This window comes from Anolis sagrei, chromosome X, assembly GCF_037176765.1.
Source record: "Anolis sagrei isolate rAnoSag1 chromosome X, rAnoSag1.mat, whole genome shotgun sequence".
Classification (NCBI taxonomy): domain Eukaryota; kingdom Metazoa; phylum Chordata; class Lepidosauria; order Squamata; family Dactyloidae; genus Anolis; species Anolis sagrei.
The window spans coordinates 58,717,395-58,736,461 of record NC_090034.1 but is presented as its reverse complement, the minus strand read 5'-3'; the positions used below and the strand labels follow the sequence as shown (position 1 = coordinate 58,736,461).

The window sequence follows — 19,067 nt, the reverse complement described above, 5'->3', positions numbered from 1 at the left end:
CGACGGACCAAACTTGGCACACAGGGCCAACATGTCCAATTGTGCATGCTGGCTGGGTTTGGGAGTGATTGCCCTTGGAATCTTGGAGTTGTAGTTCTCCCTTATCCATAGAGCACTGAACCCAGTCAACGACAGATCTGGACCAAACTTGGCACACAAACCCAGCATGGCCAACTGTGAATGCTGGCGGGGTTTTGGGGTGATTGTCCTGGGAATCTTGGAGTTGTAGTTCTCCCTTATCCATAGAGCACTGAACCCAGTCAGCGACAGATCTGGACCAAACTTGGCACACAAACCCAGCATGGCCAACTGTGAATGCTGGCGGGGTTTTGGGGTGATTGTCCTGGGAATCTTGGAGTTGTAGTTCTCCCTTATCCATAGAGCACTGAACCCAGTCAGCGACAGATCTGGACCAAACTTGGCACACAAGCCCAGCATAGCCAACTGTGAATGCTGGTGGGATTTTGGGGTGATTGTCCTGGGAATCTTGGAGTTGTAGTTCTCCCTTATCCATAGAGCACTGAACCCAGTCAGCGACAGATCTGGACCAAACTTGGCACACAAGCCCAGCATGGCCAACTGTGAATGCTGGTGGTATTTTGGGGTGATTGTCTTGGGAATCTTGGAGTTGTAGTTCTCCCTTATCCATAGAGCACTGAACCCAGTCAGAGACAGATCTGGACCAAACTTGGCACACAAGCCCAGCATAGCCAACTGTGAATGCTGGTGGGGTTTTGGGGTGATTGCCCTGGGAATCTGGGAACTGTAGTTCACTCACATCCTTGTGCAATCTCCAATGGGAGCATTCATAAAAAACAAAAGCAAAGACTGGCATTTTTCTAATAAATAGTGATACAGATTACCTAAGTTATATTACCTAACATCCGAAAACAATGCCTTTCTCAAATAACCTGGGCATCGTGGGTCCCCTAAGCTAATAATATAATAGAATATAATTATATTTTATTATTATTCTACTTATTGCTATATTATTATTAATAATATTAAATTGTCATAATAATAATAATGATTTCGCCTCTTCATATGAAACATCCCCAAGCTTCCTCATAAGCTTGCAAAGCTAGATCCCAATTTTTCGACTTTGCACCTAAAACCTGCTGGTTGGAAGGGTCCCCCAAAAGGTATCTAGTCCAACCCCCTTTTCTACCTGGTGAGAAAGACACAAAGGAAGCCCTCCTGAAAGAGGCCCTTTTACGACCGGCATTTGCAGGCACTCACCTGCCCCTCGGCCATGCTGCTGAAAAAGGCCTCCTCCTCCTCCTCGTCCGGACTGCTGCAACCAGAAGCTGATACAGTTTGGATCTGGGTTGGGAAGTCTCGTCCGGACGGTGGCTTGCACTCCGAACCTGCAAGCAAAGAACAAGCAAAATATCATCATCATCATCATTATACATATAAACATAAAAATAGTAATAATAGTAGTAGTAATAATGTCATAATAATAAACGTAATAATAGTAATAATAATATATGATGGGCGTTCATGAAAGATTTCCCCTGACCCACTTCTATTTATCACAGGATGCTGAAACTGCACATGTGTAATGATGTAAGTCTCTATAGCAGTTTTTTTTTTTTGTCGTGTCAGGAGCGACGAGAAACTGCAAGTCGCTTCTGGTGTGAGAGAATTGGCCGTCTGCAAGAACGTTGCCCAGGGGACGCCCGGATGACAAATGTTTTTATCATTCTTGTGGGAGGCTTCTCTCATGTCCCCGCTTGGGGAGCTGGAGCTGATAGAGGGAGCTCATCCGCCTCTCCCCAGATTTGAACCTGCGACCTGTCAGTCTTCAGTCCTGCTGGCACAGGGGTTTAACCCACTGCACCACCAGGGGCTCCTATAGCAGTGGTTCTCAGCCTGTGGGTCCCCAGGTGTTTTGGCCTACAACTCCCAGAAATCCCAGCCATTTTACCACCTGTTAGGATTTCTGGCAGTTGAAGGCCAAAACATTTGGGACCCACAGGCTGAGAACCACTGCTCTATAGGTTATGTGCCAATTTACAACTCTGAACTGAGAAAGGTCTTGATTGTACAAGTGCTTATTTATTTATTTCGTATCAAAAGCATTGCATAAATTAGTATAAAATTGATAAAAATAGAAGGCGCGCAGGTGGCTAAATATCTTTTGACCGAAAACGAGCAGCAGCAACAGCATTGTCTGTAGCCTCCAACAATTCCTCCTCTGTACATGAGGCAGGGCATAGTGGACAAGCATATAGATGCGGAGTTGTCTGTTCTGCTCCACAATCACACAAGTATGGGATTCTTTTAGGTAGTGCCATTTTGCCAGGTTGTCTTTTGATCTGCCCACTCCACTTCTGAGTCTGTTCAGGGACTTCCAAGTTGCCCCTGGAGGAAGACCCTCGTGGGGGGGGGGGGCATCCGGTTTTCCTGGTTTAGCTGCCCAGAGGGATACCCTTGCTGTACAGATGCTGAAGTGGTGTTAGGTTTGAAAATGGACCCAGTGGAAGACAGAGCAGTCCTCAAGTTGCTTTACTTGAAAGACCGCACACCAAAGGAGACGTTGGATGAGATGAAAGAGGTTTACGATGAGGATTCCCCATCAGATGATGGAGTCAAGAACTGGCATCGTCCATTCCGATGTGGTTGGACTTTGGTGCAAACAGCTCCCATTCCAGGACGACCACACTCTGCTATTGAGGAACACACCATTCAGCAAGTGGAGGTCGCCATTTTGGAAAATCACTGTGTAACCATTTGCCACCTGGCCCAAAATGTCAAGATGAGTGTAGGGTCTGTGGAAGAAATCACCCAAGGCCATCTTCACCTGCATAAGGTATCCGCTCGCTGGGTCCCCTGGCTACTCACACCTTTCCAGAAGCAGGAATGAGTCGAATGGCTCTATTGACAATGATGTGCCATGGAAACTAGGAAGACTTTTTCAACAGACTAATCACACAGGGTGCTTACTTACTTACTTACTTACTTACTTAGACGATCCCTCATTGTCTGAGTAGATAATCCTCCAGGGTGGGTCCATAGGTGACTGTGGAGCCCTATTCTTGATCTGCATCTTCTCCCGCAGTGAGGGCATTGGTCTCCAGGTGGAAGGCGGTCCCGGTCGGGGTTGGCTTGACACGCCTTCCTCCTGGCACATTTCTCCCTTTCGCCCTCCATTTGTGCCTCTTCAAATTCTGCAGCACTGCTGGTCTCAGCTGACCTCCAGATGGAGCGCTCATGGGCCAGGGCTTCCCAGTTCTCAGTGTCTATGCCAAAGATTTTAAGGTTGGCTTTGAGCCCATCTTTCAATCTCTTTTCCTGTCCACCAACTTTCCGTTTTCCATTCCTGAGTTCGGAATAGAGCAGCTGCTTTGGAAGAAGGTGGTCGGGCATCCGGACAACGTGGCCGATCCAGCGGAGTTGATGGTGGAGGACCATCGCTTCAATGCTGGTGGTCTTTGCTTCTTCCAACATGCTGACATTTGTCCGTCTGTCTTCCCAAGAGATTTGCAGGATTTTCCAGAGGCAGCGCTGATGGAATCATTCCAGGAGTAGCATGTGATGTCTGTAGACAGTCCACGTTTCACAGGCGTATAGCAGGGTTGGGAAGGGAATAGTTTTATAAAGAAGCACCTTGGTATCCCTACGGATGTCCCGGTCCTCAAACGCTCTCTGCTTCATTTGGAAAAATGCTGCACTCGCAGAGCTCAGGCGGTGTTGTATTTCGGTGTCAATGTTGACTTTGGTGGAGAGGTGGCTGCCAAGGTAGCGGAAATGGTCAACATTTTCTACTGTTATACCATTAAGCTGTATCTCTGGCATTGGAGAGGGATTGGCTGGTGACTGCTGGAACAACACTTTGGTTTTCTTGATGTTCAATGACAGGCTGATCCTGAGACTCAAGTCCAGTTGATGCAATGGAAGCATTCTGACTCACTGCCTCCAAAGAAGGTACATGCCCAACCCTCGGCAGGCAAGGTCATGCTCACAGGATTTTGGGACCAGCACAGAGTAGTGTGGATGGATTTCCTAGCAAAGGGTGCCTTGATCACTGGGGCAGACTATACTTCACTGCTGCGGAAATTGCAAGAGGCCATCGAAACCAAGAGACAATGTGGCATGCTCCCCAAAAGTGTCCGCCTTCTGCAAAGAAATGCACCAGTTCACAAATCACCTGTTTTGTTTTTTGTTTTTGTCGTGTCGGGAGCAACTTGAGAAACTGCAAGTCGCTTCTGGTGTGAGAGAATTGGCTGTCTGCAAGGACGTTGCCCAGGGGACGCCCAGATGATTTTGAAATCACCTGTTGCCCAAATGGAAGAAGCATGCTCCTGTGGCTTTCCACCACATCCCCCTTCTTCACCAATCTCTCACCATTGGACTTCCACCTCTTTCCAACAAGGAAGTTATTTTGCAAGGTCAAGCATTTCTCAGGTGGGGAGACTCTGATTTCCAAAGTCACAACGTGGCTTTTGGAGCAACCCGCCTACTTCTACAAGCGAGGTGGTTACAGTTGCTTCAAAAGATGGGAGAAGTGTGTGTCCTTAGGTGGCACCGATGGAGAAAAGGACTCAGAACTGGGCCATGTTTCACTGCTCTCAGTCTATAGGAAGTGGGTCAAGGGAAATCTTTATTGAATCGTGGACAACAAGTTAAACATGAGCCAACAATGTGATGCAGCGGCAAAAAAGCCAATGTGATTTTGGGCTGCATCAATAGGAGTATAGTGTCTAGATCTAGGGAAGTAATGCTACCCCTCTATTCCGCCTTGGTTAGACCACACCTGGAATACTGTGTCCAATTCTGGGCACCACAATTCAAGAGAGATATTGACAAGCTGGAATGTGTCCAGAGGAGGGTGACTAAAATTATCAAGGGTCTGGAGAACAAACCCTATGAGGAACGGCTCAAAGAGCTGGGCATGTTTAGCCTGAAGAAGAGAAGGCTGAGAGGAGACATGATAGCCATGTATAAATACGTGAGAGGAAGTCATAGGGAGGAGGGAGCAAGCTTGTTTTCTGCTGTCCTGGAGACTAGGACACGAACAGTGGCTTCAAAGTACAAGAAAGGAGATTCCATCTGAACATTAGGAAGAACTTCCTGACTGTGAGAGCCGTTCAGCAGTGGAACTCTCTGCCCCGGAGTGTGGTGGAGGCTCCTTCTTTGGAAGCTTTTAAACAGAGGCTGGATGGCCATCTGTCGGGGTTGCTTTGAATGCGATTTTTCTGCTTCTTGGCAGGGGGTTGGACTGGATGGCCCATGAGGTCTCTTCCAACTCTATGATTCTATGAATGCCCCTCGTAAATCTCTCTAATATCCTAGGTCCTTGGGAAGACCCCAATATTCAGAGACAAATCCCAGACACATGGACCTAATGCACATGTCTGCTGTGTTGTTATGTACCTGAACCTTGTAATAGTAATCCTAATAATAAGGGGGGCTTTTCATGCACAATGCGCAGGGTTCAAGCAGGGACTCCTTCCACGGAGCGCCAGCCATTAATCTTCCGGGCCGGCTGCCATGCGCCACCACCGGGGAGACCTTTTTAGGCAATGTGCAAAGGAAGGAAGAAGGAAGGCAGGCCTGCGAGGAAAGGGAATGCCAACCACTCGCCCTTCCCTCTCCAATCCCATCAAGGCAGAGAAGGCATCATTCGATCACTCCTGGCAGAGGGCCATCCAGTTTCATAGACATGAATGGGTTCATGGAGAGAGAAATCAAGGGTATAGAATAATAGAATCCTAGAGTTTGGAAGAGACCTCAAAGGCCATCCAGTCCAACTGTGTGAATGCAGGGAAGGCACCATTCAATCACTCCCGACAGAGGCCATCCAGCTTCAAAGTCTTTAGAAGGTTCATGGGACAGAAATCAAGGCAATAGCATCATACAATCCTAGAGTTCAACCTACAATCAGGACGACACAATCTGATCCCTCCCGACAGAGGGCCATCCAGCCTCATAGACATGAATGGGTTCATGGAGAGAGAAATCAAGGCTATAGCATCATACAATCCTAGAGTTCAACCTTCAATCAGGAAGGAAGACACAATCTGATCCCTCCCGACAGAGGGCCATCCAGCCTCATAGACATGAATGGGCTCGTGGAGAGAGAAATCAAGGCTATAGCATCATACAATCCTAGAGTTCAACCTTCGATCAGGAAGGAAGACACAATCTGATCCCTCCCGACAGAGGGCTATCCAGCCTCATAGACATGAATGGGTTTGTGGAGAGAGAAATCAAGGCTATAGCATCATACAATCCTAGAGTTCAACCTTCAATAAGGAAGGAAGACACAATCTGATCCCTCCCGACAGAGGACCATCCAGCCTCATAGACATGAATGGGTTTGTGGAGAGAGAAATCAAGGCTATAGCATCATACAATCCTAGAGTCTGAAATGGGTCCCAAAAGGCCATCCAATCCAACACCATGAATGCAAGGAAGGTACCGTCCAATCCCTCTCGACAGAGGGCCATTCAGTTTCATAGACATTAATAGCTTCATGGAGAGAGAAATCAAGGCTATAGCATCCTACAATCCTAGGGTTCCCAAAAGGCCATCCAGTCCAAACCCATGAATGCAGGATAGGCACCATCTGATCCCTCCCAACAGATGGCCATCTGGCTTCAGGCACATTAATGGGTTCCGTTTCATAGACTTTAATGGGGTCATGGAGAGAAATAAGGCTATGGAATCACACAATCCTGGAGTTCAACCTTCAATTAGGCAGGAAGACACAATCTGATCCCTCCCAACAGAGGGCCATCCAGCCTCATAGACATGAATGGGTTCGTGGAGAGAGAAATCAAGGCTATAGCATCATACAATTGGGTGGCCCAAAAGGCCACCCAATCCAACCCCATGAATGCAAGGAAGGCATCATTCAATCTCTCCCGACAGATGGCCATCCAGCCTTATAGACATGAATGGGTTCATGAAGACAAATAAAGCTATAGCACCATATAATCTTAGAGTTTGGAAGGGGTTCCAAAAGGCCATCCAGTCCAACCCCATGAATGCAGGGAAGGCAGCAATCTATCTCTCTCGACAAAGGACCATCCAGCCTCGTGGACATGAATGGGTTCATGAAGAAAGAAATAAGGCTATGGAATAATAGAAGGCCATCCAGTCCAACTGCATGAATGCAAGAAGGCACCATTTGATCACTCCCGACAGAGGGCCATTCAGTTTCAGACAACATTAATGGGTCCAACCTCATAGATGTTAATGGGATCATGGAGAGAAATAATGCTATGGAATCATACAATCCACCGAGAGTTGAATGAGGTTCCAAAAGGCCATCCAGCCCAACGACATGAAAGCAAGAAAGCGCAATTCAATCCCTCCCAACAGAAGGCCATCCAGCCTCATAGACATTAATGGGTTCATGGAGAAAAAATAAGTCTGTAAATATAATCCTAGAGTTTGGAAGAGACTTCAAAGGCATCCAACCTTCAATCAGGCAGGAAGGTACAATCTGATCCCTCCCAAGAGATGGTTATCCAGTTTCATAGAGATTAATGGGTTCTTGGAGAGAGAAATAAGGCTATGAAATAATACAATCCTAAAAGAGAGTTCAAAGGCCATCTAGTCCAACCCCATGAATGCAAGGAAGGCACCATTTGATCCCTCCCGATAGAGGACCATCTAGTTTCATAGGAATGAATGCATTCATGGAGATAAATCAAGGCTATAGATAGTATCATGCAATCCTAGAGTTTGGAAGGAGTCCCAAAAGACCGTCCAGTCCAACCTCGTGAATGCAGGGACGACACCATCCAATCTCTCCCAACAGATGGCCATCCAGCTTTATAGACATTAATGCATTAATAGAGAAAGAAATAAGGCTATAGGTAGCATCATACAGTCCTAGAGTTTGGAAGAGACCTCAAAGGCCATCCAGTCCAACCCTATGAATGCAAGGAAGGCACCATTCAATCCCTCCTTTAATGGGTTCATGGAGAGAGAAATCAAGGCTAAAGATAGGACCATAGAATCCGAAGGTTTATATTTAGAACCTTAGCCATATTATATTTAGAATCCTAAATATAATAATACGATTCTACTGAGAGGAGGAGACTCCCAAGCGGCACAATAATTCCATTCTCCAAACAGAAACTTTTTGATCGATTTCCGTCCGCCTTTCTCTGGATCGCGACACAAAGCAGACCCAGCCAGCCTCTGTAAGGGAGACCATAAAAGGCCATGAGCATACCATGAGAAATGCATAGGGATATATATGAATAATAATAATAATTAGATAGTTAAGCCTTAAACTTCCCGATAAAGAAATGTAGTTCATTTCAAAAAGTCTTCTATAACTTTTTTCCAAGTAGTATAGACTCAAGGGCTCCTATACATTGCTGAAGCTTATATTATGATGTATATGATCTGAAGAGGAACCAAAGTTTGGCTTTGCTTTTGACATTGTTTCTTGGTACCTAAATGTATATGTTCCTATTCTGACATGTGTGCATTTTTTGGTCATTGACCGTTATATATATATATATATATATATATATATAGTTATAAATTAGTTGCATTATATTATATATTAATATAATATATTAGCTATCTTAGTTATATTATAAATAAATAAACATAATAATAATATCTTCAGCCCAGTCTGTCTACCTTATATATTATATTATATTATATTATATTATATTATATTATATTTATATAATAGCCGTGCCCTGCCATGCATTGCTGTGGCCCACATGGGAGTTCTGTGTGGGAGGTTTGCCCCAGTTCTATCATTGGTGGGGTTCAGAATGCTTTTTGATTGTAGGTGAACTATAAATCCCAGCAATTACAACTCCAAAATGTCAAGATTCTATTTTTCCCAAACTCCACCAGTGTTCACATTTGGGCATATTGAGTATTTGTGTAGAGTTTGGTCCAGATCCATCATTGTTTGAGTCCACAGTGATCTCTGGATGTAGGTGAACTACAACTCCAAAATCAAAGGACACTGCCCACCAAACCCTTCCAATATTTTCTGTTGGTCATGGGAGAACTGTGTGGCACGTTTGGTTCAATTCCATCATTGGTGGGGTTCAGAATGCTCTTTGATTGTAGGTGAACTATAAATCCCAGCAACTACAACTCACAAATGACAAAATCAATTCTTTTGAGTGAAGGGCATACATTGGGTTGTTGTGTGTCCAAATTTGGTGTCAATTCGTCGAGTGGTTTTTGAGTTCTGTTAATCCCACAAACAAACATTACATTTTATTTATATAAATTATATTATATTATATGTTTTAGTTATATATTATATTATATTTTAGTTTTATTATATATTAGTTATATATTATATTATAGCTTTCTTAGTTATATTATAAATAAATAAACATGTCTTTAGCCTAACCTCCTTTAGTTGTATTATAAATAAGAATAAGAATCATATCTTCACTTCAGCTGCTGATCTGCTCAACTGCCTCTATTGCTCTCTTCCTGTGAGCATGGAGAGAGGCAAGATGTAACCATAGAAAGATAATAATAATAATAATAATAATAATAATAATAATAATAGCAAATAAAGGCAGTCCCAGTGGTGATCTGCACACTGGGTGCAGTGTCTAATGACCTTGGCCTGCACTTAAAAACAATTGGCGCTGACAAAATCACCACCTGTCAGCTGCAAAAGGCCACCCTACTCGGATCTGCACACATTATTTGCTGATTTATCACACAGTCCTAGACACTTGGAAAGTGTCCGATGTGGGATCCAATACAAAAGCTAGCAGAGTGATCTTGGTTGCTGTGTACTCAGCTTGTTATGTATCAAATAATGATAAACTTTATTTATACCCCGCCACCATCTCCCATAGGGAATCGGGGCGGCTTACAAAATAGCACACAAAGATGCGATACATAAAATACATCAACATGAACACAATAATAACATAACAGCAGTCATTCCCAACCTTTTTTTGACCAGGGACCACTCTCCAACATTAATACCAAAAGGGTTACAAATCAGTTTTATGGTCAACTTTAGATTCGGTTTGGTTATTTGGGGTGCCGATTCAGAAAACTGCATTGGATAGACCACATCAGCTCTAGTTTCCAATACAGAATATATGCCATTCAGTAGCCGCCATCTCCTCGCCCACAGAAAACCACATATTTAATAAACCTCAGCACTATAAGAAGGTTTCACGAGACCAGTTGCTCTCGTTGCAACTTTTTTTTTGGTCGTGTCAGGAGCGACTTGAGAAACTGCAAGTCGCTTCTGGTGTGAGATAATTGGCCGTCTGCAAGGACATTGCCCAGGGGACGCCCGGATGAATTGATGTTTTTATCATCCTTGTGGGAGGCTTCTCTCATGTCCCTGCATGAGGAGCTGGAGCTGATAGAGGGAGCTCATCCGCCTCTCCCCGGATTCGAACCTGCGACCTATCAGTCTTCAGTCCTGCCGGCACAGGGGTTTAACCCACTGCGCCACTGGGGGCTCCCTCGTTGCAACTGTGAGACCGCGAATCATATTTTAGGACCACTGCATTACATAAACCAGGTATATAAATTCAACAAAACAACCTCTATTAAAGTAGAATCAGTTAAAAGAGCCATATAATCAATATAGTTTAGATAGTTCAATAGCTTGTGGGGCGGCCCCAACATTCGAACCCAACGCTTGAGACCCCATATGGGCGCCTTTTTAGTTTCCCAATACTGTGTTGCTTGTTGTTGTCAATCAACAATTTTCTCGGAAATCTCACAATAATAATAATCATCATCATCATCATCTTCAGCCTAGCCTTCCTATCTTAGTTATATTATAAACACAACAACAACAACAACTTCAGCCAAGGCTGCCTATTTTAGGAAGCTTCCACCACACAGAGGCCATGTCTTGGCAGGAAGGGGTGGGCTGGATGGCCTTTTAGGGTCCCAATACTAGGATCCAATGACTTATGGGCATCCCAGTTGCACCCTACCTCTCTTGAAGGACCACCGCTTCATCCATCGCCGGGAGAAGGACGGCCAGGAGTGGTTGAGCAAAGAGTCAGCCATTTGGGGGCATGGAGGTTAACGTCAACCCTGCAAAGCTGACCCGGTTGAAGAGAAAGCCGAGCCGAGTGCAAGGCGGGCTTCGTCTGTCCTGTTTTTGGAGGAGGGAAGACTTGCCCCGAGACCGGTGCCAAGTGGGCCGGATCTGGCCCTCCCTCCTGCTTTTTTTGGCATCCAAAACCGTCTCTGGCAAAGCATTGCAAACACAAATTATTGCAAGTGCCGTTTATTTCGGAGCATTTCCATTTGTCATTGCAACCTCTGGTGGTGCAAAGAGACAGGGCAATTATTATTATTATTATTATTATTATTATTATTATTATTATTATTATTATCTGTTATTGCATCCGCCGGTGGTGCAAAGAGGCAGGGTAACTATTACACTATGTCACACAATTTGCAATTTTTTTTGTCTTCTTCCTGGTTTGAAAGTGTTATTCTTGTTTAATTGTGCAGTCCTGACTTTGAAAGTTGTTCTACTCCAGAAACGTAGTCATTTTTGTGGCTGCCACAAACTAGTTGGTGTAGACTCAATGATGAAAGATTCATTGGAAAAGTATAGCAAAATGTGCTGCAGGATGTCCTTCCTGCAAAGACAAAAGTTTGTGCATTTCTAGCAGTATTTTCTCCCAGGTTCTATGAGCATGTTCTCCTGTGTTCTCGCAGCATTTCCTCTCGTGTTCTAACAGCGTTTTCTCCCATGTTTTAATAACACTTTCTCCCAGGTTCTGGCAGAATTTTCTCCCATGTTCTGGCAGCATTTTCTCCCATATTTTAGCAGCATTTTCTCCCAGGTTCTAGCAATATTTTCTCCCGGGTTCTAGCATCGTTTCCTCCCAGGTTCTAGCATCTTTTCCTCCTATGTTCTAGCAGCATTTCCTCTCATGTTCTAGCAGCGTTTTCTCCCGTGTTCTGGCAGCACTTTCTTCCATGTTTTAGCTGCATTTTCTCCCAGGTTCTAGCAACATTGTCTCACGGGTTCTAGCACAATTTTCTCCTATGTTCTAGCACCAATTCCTCCCGTGTTCTAACAGTGTTTTCTCCCGGGTTCTGACAACATTTTCTCCCATGTTTTAGCAGCATTTTATCCCAGGTTCTAGCATCATTTCCTCGTATGTCCTAGCAGCATTTTCTCCCAGGTTCTAGCACCATTTTTTCCCAGGTTCTATGAGCATTTTCTCCTGTGTTCTCGCAGCATTTCCTCTCGTGTTCTAACAGCGTTTTCTCCCATGTTTTAATAACATTTTCTCCCAGGTTCTGGCAGAATTTTCTCCCATGTTCTGGCAGCATTTTCTCCCATATTCTAGCAGTGTTTTCTTCCAGGTTCTAGTAGCACTTTCTCCCTTATTCTAGCAGCATTTTGTCCTAGATTCTAGCAGCATTTTCTCCCAGGTTCTAGCAGCATTTTCTCCCATATTCTGGCAGCATTTTCTCCCATATTCTAGCAGTGTTTTCTTCCAGGTTCTAGCAACATTGTCTCCTGGGTTCTAGCACCATTTCCTCCTATGTTCTAGCACAATTTCCTCCTATGTTCTAGCACCATTTCCTCCCGTGTTCTAACAGCGTTTTCTCCCAGGTTCTGAAAACATTTTCTCCCATGTTTTAGCAGCATTTTATCCCAGTTTCTAGCATCATTTCCTCATATGTTCTAGCAGCATTTCCTCTCATGTTTTAGTAGCATTTTCTCCCAGGTTCTGGCAGAATTTTCTCCCGGGTTCTAGCAGCATTTTCTCCTGTGTTCTGGCAGCATTTTCTCCCAAGTTTTAGCAGCATTTTCTCCCAGGTTCTAGCAACATTGTCTCACGGGTTCTAGCACAATTTTCTCCTATGTTCTAGCACCAATTCCTCCCGTGTTCTAACAGTGTTTTCTCCCGGGTTCTGACAACATTTTCTCCCATGTTTTAGCAGCATTTTATCCCAGGTTCTAGCATCATTTCCTCGTATGTCCTAGCAGCATTTTCTCCCAGGTTCTAGCACCATTTTTTCCCAGGTTCTATGAGCATTTTCTCCTGTGTTCTCGCAGCATTTCCTCTCGTGTTCTAACAGCGTTTTCTCCCATGTTTTAATAACATTTTCTCCCAGGTTCTGGCAGAATTTTCTCCCATGTTCTGGCAGCATTTTCTCCCATATTCTAGCAGTGTTTTCTTCCAGGTTCTAGTAGCACTTTCTCCCTTATTCTAGCAGCATTTTGTCCTAGATTCTAGCAGCATTTTCTCCCAGGTTCTAGCAGCATTTTCTCCCATATTCTGGCAGCATTTTCTCCCATATTCTAGCAGTGTTTTCTTCCAGGTTCTAGCAACATTGTCTCCTGGGTTCTAGCACCATTTCCTCCTATGTTCTAGCACAATTTCCTCCTATGTTCTAGCACCATTTCCTCCCGTGTTCTAACAGCGTTTTCTCCCAGGTTCTGAAAACATTTTCTCCCATGTTTTAGCAGCATTTTATCCCAGTTTCTAGCATCATTTCCTCATATGTTCTAGCAGCATTTCCTCTCATGTTTTAGTAGCATTTTCTCCCAGGTTCTGGCAGAATTTTCTCCCGGGTTCTAGCAGCATTTTCTCCTGTGTTCTGGCAGCATTTTCTCCCAAGTTTTAGCAGCATTTTCTCCCAGGTTCTAGCAGCATTTTCTCCCATATTCTGGCAGCATTTTCTCCCATATTCTAGCAGTGTTTTCTTCCAGGTTCTAGTAGCACTTTCTCCCTTATTCTAGCAGCATTTTGTCCTAGATTTTAGCAGTATTTTCTCCCAGGTTCTAGCAGCATTTTCTCCCATATTCTGGCAGCATTTTCTCCCATATTCTAGCAGTGTTTTATTCCAGGTTCTAGCAACATTGTCTCCCGGGTTCTAGCACCATTTCCTCCCGTGTTCTAACAGCGTTTTCTCCCAGGTTCTGAAAACATTTTCTCCCATGTTTTAGCAGCATTTTATCCCAGTTTCTAGCATCATTTCCTCATATGTTCTAGCAGCATTTCCTCTCATGTTTTAGTAGCATTTTCTCCCAGGTTCTGGCAGAATTTTCTCCCGGGTTCTAGCAGCATTTTCTCCTGTGTTCTGGCAGCATTTTCTCCCAAGTTTTAGCAGCATTTTCTCCCAGGTTCTAGCAGCATTTTCTCCCATATTCTAGCAGCATTTTCTCCCATATTCTAGCAGTGTTTTCTTCCAGGTTCTAGTAGCACTTTCTCCCTTATTCTAGCAGCATTTTATCCTAGATTCGAGTAGCATTTTCTCCCAGGTTCTAGCAACATTTTCTCCCGTATTCTCCTGTAAGCACAACTGTGCAACTACACAACAACATCCCAATTTTCCCATGTTTTAATGATAGAACTAATGAGGAAATGATGACAATGATAACCCAGGAACAAAAATCATTGTGTTACATAGCATTATCAATCTCTATTCAAAGGGATTCAAATCACAGTTCCGTTTCTGCGCCCGAAAAAGGGAAGCCGTGACTGACTCCTTGACTGTAGCCAGGATTGTTTCTCTCCTTCCCTCTGCTTTGCTTTTGGATAACCTAGAAGTCTGGTACTTATTCCTTCTTGTATGCGGATGAAAGAGCTAAATCCACTTACCGGAGGGTTCCAAGGGCTTGATCACCCTATTTGCTTGCTCCCTTTCCACAGTCTCAGAGGCTTCCCTTTTTTCTGCAAACAATGTCTTCTAAGGCTTCCTTTTTTATTGCAGGGCCTCAGAGTTGCTTCACATTTCCCATTGTGCAAGAGGATCCCGTCTGGTCCCCCTACTTTCAATTTTGAGCAGATGGAAACAGAACTCAAGGAAGGGATCAGGTTGGTATCTATTTTATAGAAATGCATTTTAATATGTATCTTTTATGGAACTAATATGGAACTAGCCAATACTCCAGAGGACAGGAGCAGGATTCAAAACGATCTTGACAGATTAGAGAGATGGGCCAAAACTAACAAAATGAAGTTTAACAGTGACAAATGCAAGATACTCCACTTTGGCAGGAAAAAAAAGTAAAGATACAGAATGGGGGACGATGCCTGGCTAGAGAGCAGTACGTGTGAAAAAGATCTTGGAGTCCTCGTGGACAACAAGTTAAACATGAGCCAGCAATGTGATGCGGCGGCAAAAAAAGCCAATGGGATTTTGGCCTGCATCAATAGGAACATAGTGTCTAGATCTAGGGAAGTCATGCTACCCCTCTATTCCACTTTGGTTAGAACACACCTAGAATATTGTGTCCAATTCTGGGCACCACAATCGAAGAGAGATATTGACAAGCTGGAATGTGTCCAGAGGAGGGCGACTAAAATGATCAAGGGTCTGGAGAACAAGCCCTATGAGGAGCGGCTTAAGGAGCTGGGCATGTTTGGCCTGAAGAAGAGAAGGCTGAGAGGAGATATGATAGCCATGTATAAATATGTGAGAGGAAGCCACAGGGAGGAGGGAGCAACTTGTTTTCTGCTTCCCTGGAGACTAGGACGTGGAACAATGGCTTCAAACTACAAGAAAGGAGATTCCATGTGAACATGAGGAAGAACTTCCTGACTGTGAGAGCCATTCAGCAGTGGAACTCTCTGCCCTGGAGTGTGGTGGAGGCCCCTTCTTTGGAAGCTTTTAAACAGAGGCTGGATGGCCATCTGTCAGGGGTGATTTGAATGCAATATTCCTGCTTCTTGGCAGGGGGTTGGACTGGATGGCCCAGGAGGTCGCTTCCAACTCTTTGATTCTATGATTCTATGATTCTATACACCATTCATCATATCCACAGCTGCTGCAAGAAAATCGTACAGACTACAAACAGAGACACAACTCTGACCCAAAGGATTCATTGGAACTTATGTCACAAGTACCACCTGCCAGTAAAGAACTCGTGGGATCATATACCTTAAAGGTAGTAGAAAATGAACACCCAAAAATTATGTGGGACTTTCGAATCCAGACTGACAAAGTTTTGGAAAACAATACACCAGACATCACGATTGTGGAAAAGAAAAAAGTTGGATTATTGATGAGGCCATCAATAGGGTTAGAAGGCAGGATCATCAAGTTTGCAGACGACACCAAATTGGGAGGGATAGCCAATATTCCAGAGGACAGGAGCAGAATTCAAAACGATCTTGACAGATTAGAGAGATGATTGGCCAAAACTAACAAAATGAAGTTCAACAGAGACAAATGCAAGATACTCCACTTTGGCAGGAAAAACGAAATACAAAGATACAGAATGGGGGACAATGCCTGGCTCGAGAGCAGTACGTGTGAAAAAGATCTTGGATTCCTTGTGGACAACAAGTTAAACATGAGCCAACAATATGATGGGGCGGCAAAAAAAAAGCCAATGGGATTTTGGCCTGCATCAAGAGGAGCATAGTGTCTAGATCTAGGAGAGTAATGCTTCCCCTCTCTTCTGCTTTGGTTAGACCACGCTGGGAATATTGTGTCCAATTCTGGGCACCACAATTCAAGAGAGATATTGACAAGCTGGAATGTGTCCAGAGGAGGGCGACTAAAATGATAAAGGGTCTGGAGAACAAGCCCTATGAGGAGCGGCTTAAGGAGCTGGGCATGTTTAGCCTGAAGAAGAGAAGGCTGAGAGGAGATATGATAGCCATGTATAAATATGTGAGAGGAAGCCACAGGGAGGAGGGAGCAAGCTTGTTTTCTGCTTCCTTGGAGACTAGGACGCAGAACAATGGCTTCAAGCTACAAGAGAGGAGATTCCATCTGAACATGAGGAAGAACTTCCTGACTGTGAGAGCCGTTCAGCAGTGGAACTCTCTGCCCCGGAGTGTGATGGAGGCTCCTTCTTTGGAAGCTTTTAAACAGAGGCTGGATGGCCATCTGTCAGGGGTGATTTGAATGCAATATTCCTGCTTCTTGGCCGAATGGGGTTGGACTGGATGGCCCATGAGGTCTCTTCCAACTCTTTGATTCTATGATTCTATGGGAAATATTAGGATTCGGCCTCTCTCTGAAAACCTTTTTGGAGCAAAGTGAGCCATGTTAGTCTTTCGCAGGAGTCCGGTTTCATCTGTGCGACTGCCAAATAAAACGAATAATAATCAGACTTATGAGTCTTTCCAGGCGCATCAAGGTCTGGGTCATCAGAAGGCTGGCGTGGGGATCAGAGACTTAGTCACTTACTTAGTTACTTAGATGATCCATTCCTTAGCTTTCACGCAAAACATCTCTATTTGCCTCCATTCATATCTATTTCAAGCACGAGTTGACCAGTGTACCATTGCACAACCATGTTAGTCTCTCACATTATACAGAATGAATCCGACCATCGGGTGAGAGGACCGGAACTATGTTGCCGGTACCATGTTGCCATGGCATTGCTCTAGAGCAGTGTTTCTCAGCCTTCCTAATGCCGCGACCCCTTAATACAGTTCCTCATGTTGTGGTGACCCCCAACCATAACATTATTTCTGTTGCTACTTCAGAACTGTAATTTTGCTACTGTTGTAAATCATCATGTAAATATCTGAAATGCAAGATGAGTTTTCATTCACTAGACCAAATTTGGCACAAATACCCAATAACTGAGCTCCATGCAGTCATGTTGGCTTTGGAGGTGTCTATGGACAACACCAGCTCTTCGGAGTAGAAATTGAGCACCAACTCCCAGTCTTGGACATGACTGGACTTAATGTCAGGGGAAAACGTTTACCTTACCTTACCCAATATGCCAAATTTCAATACTGGTGGGGTTGGATTTGATTTTGCCATTTGGGAGTTGTAGTTACTGTGATTTATAGTTCACCTACAATCAAAGAGCATTCTGAACCCCACCAATGATGGAATTGGACAAAACTTGGCGCACAGAACTCCCATGACCAAGAGAAAATACTGGAAGTGTTTGGTAGGCATTGACCTTGAGTTTTGGAGTTGTAGTTCATCTGCATCCAGAGAGCACTATGGACTCAAACAATGATAGATCTGGATCAAACTTGGCACGGATACTCAATATGCCCAAATGTGAACACTGGTGGAATTTGGGGAAAGCTTGACATTTGGGAGTTGCTGCTGGGATTTATAGTTCACCTACAATCAAAGAGCGCTCTGAATCACACCACCGATAGAAATGGGCCAAACGTCCCACACAGAACCCCCATGACCAACAGAAAATACTGGAGGGATTTTGGATGAACTGACAGTGATTTAGGGGAGATGTAGTTCACCTACATCTAGAGAACACTGTGAACCCAAACGACTATGCCAAAAGGATTCTTAAGACCATCAGAAATATGTGTCTTCTAATGGTCTTTGGCGACCCCTCTGAAACCCTCTCGTGACCCCTCCAGGGGTCCCGACCCCCAGGTTGAGAAACACTGGGTTACAGATTTCTGAACATGTGCCTTTCCAGAATAGGAAACTCCAGCATTATGTCCCAGAAGCACTTTATTAGAGTTTTAAGAGTCTCTGCACATTGCACTGACCCCGAAATCCGACATCCCACCTGTCACACGCAGCACTTTTTCATCTGTACCCATTACTTGGCCCGGCCCTCGTTTCATTGTGCTATGGTGTATTGTTTTGTTGTTTTATTGTTTTGCTTTCATGTTTTTGATTTTGCTTTTGGTTGTATTTGCTATGCTACTGTTGTTGAGGCCTTGGCCTTTGTAAGCCGCATCGAGTCCTTCGGAAGATGCTAGCGGGGTACAAATAAAGTTAATAATAATAATAATAATAATAATAATAATAATACTTTATCCCAGATTCATTCTTTCCCTATTATGTCTTCCATTACCATCCTTATTTTACCTTAATAGTTCTGAATTTTGATACAATCCCACCACATGTGGGAGAATGAGCTGACCCCCCCCCCCCCCCCACACACACACACAGTTGTGCCAACATTTGTTTGAGACATTTCCCATAATGTGTGCTAATTGGGTGGGAGTTTTATACCATTTGGAGATGATTTGGGCTTCTTGGATCCTCAAATGTTTATTTTTAGTAATATTGTCAATCCAAGACCCAATTAATTTCTCCTTGAAGCTTTCCTCGTTTCCAATTTTCTACAAGGGTTGTTCTTGTTTTGTAAGTTAAGGTGATTGATTCCTCATAGAGTAGCCCAATAATCCCTTTGTCTA

The 19,067-nt window shown here is 44.1% G+C and overlaps 1 protein-coding gene across 1 annotated transcript in view; it reads right to left on the bottom strand.

The window, feature by feature from the left end:
• Positions 1 to 1,349, bottom strand: part of ARHGEF18 (Rho/Rac guanine nucleotide exchange factor 18) — a 79,047-nt gene extending 77,698 nt beyond the window's left edge. Inside the window, exon 1 of the mRNA XM_067473557.1 lies at positions 1,240 to 1,349. Coding sequence (XP_067329658.1) covers positions 1,240 to 1,254 — 15 coding nt within the window. The 5' untranslated portion in view covers positions 1,255 to 1,349. The remainder of the gene's footprint in view (positions 1 to 1,239) is intronic.
• Positions 1,350 to 19,067: the final 17,718 nt, after the last annotated feature.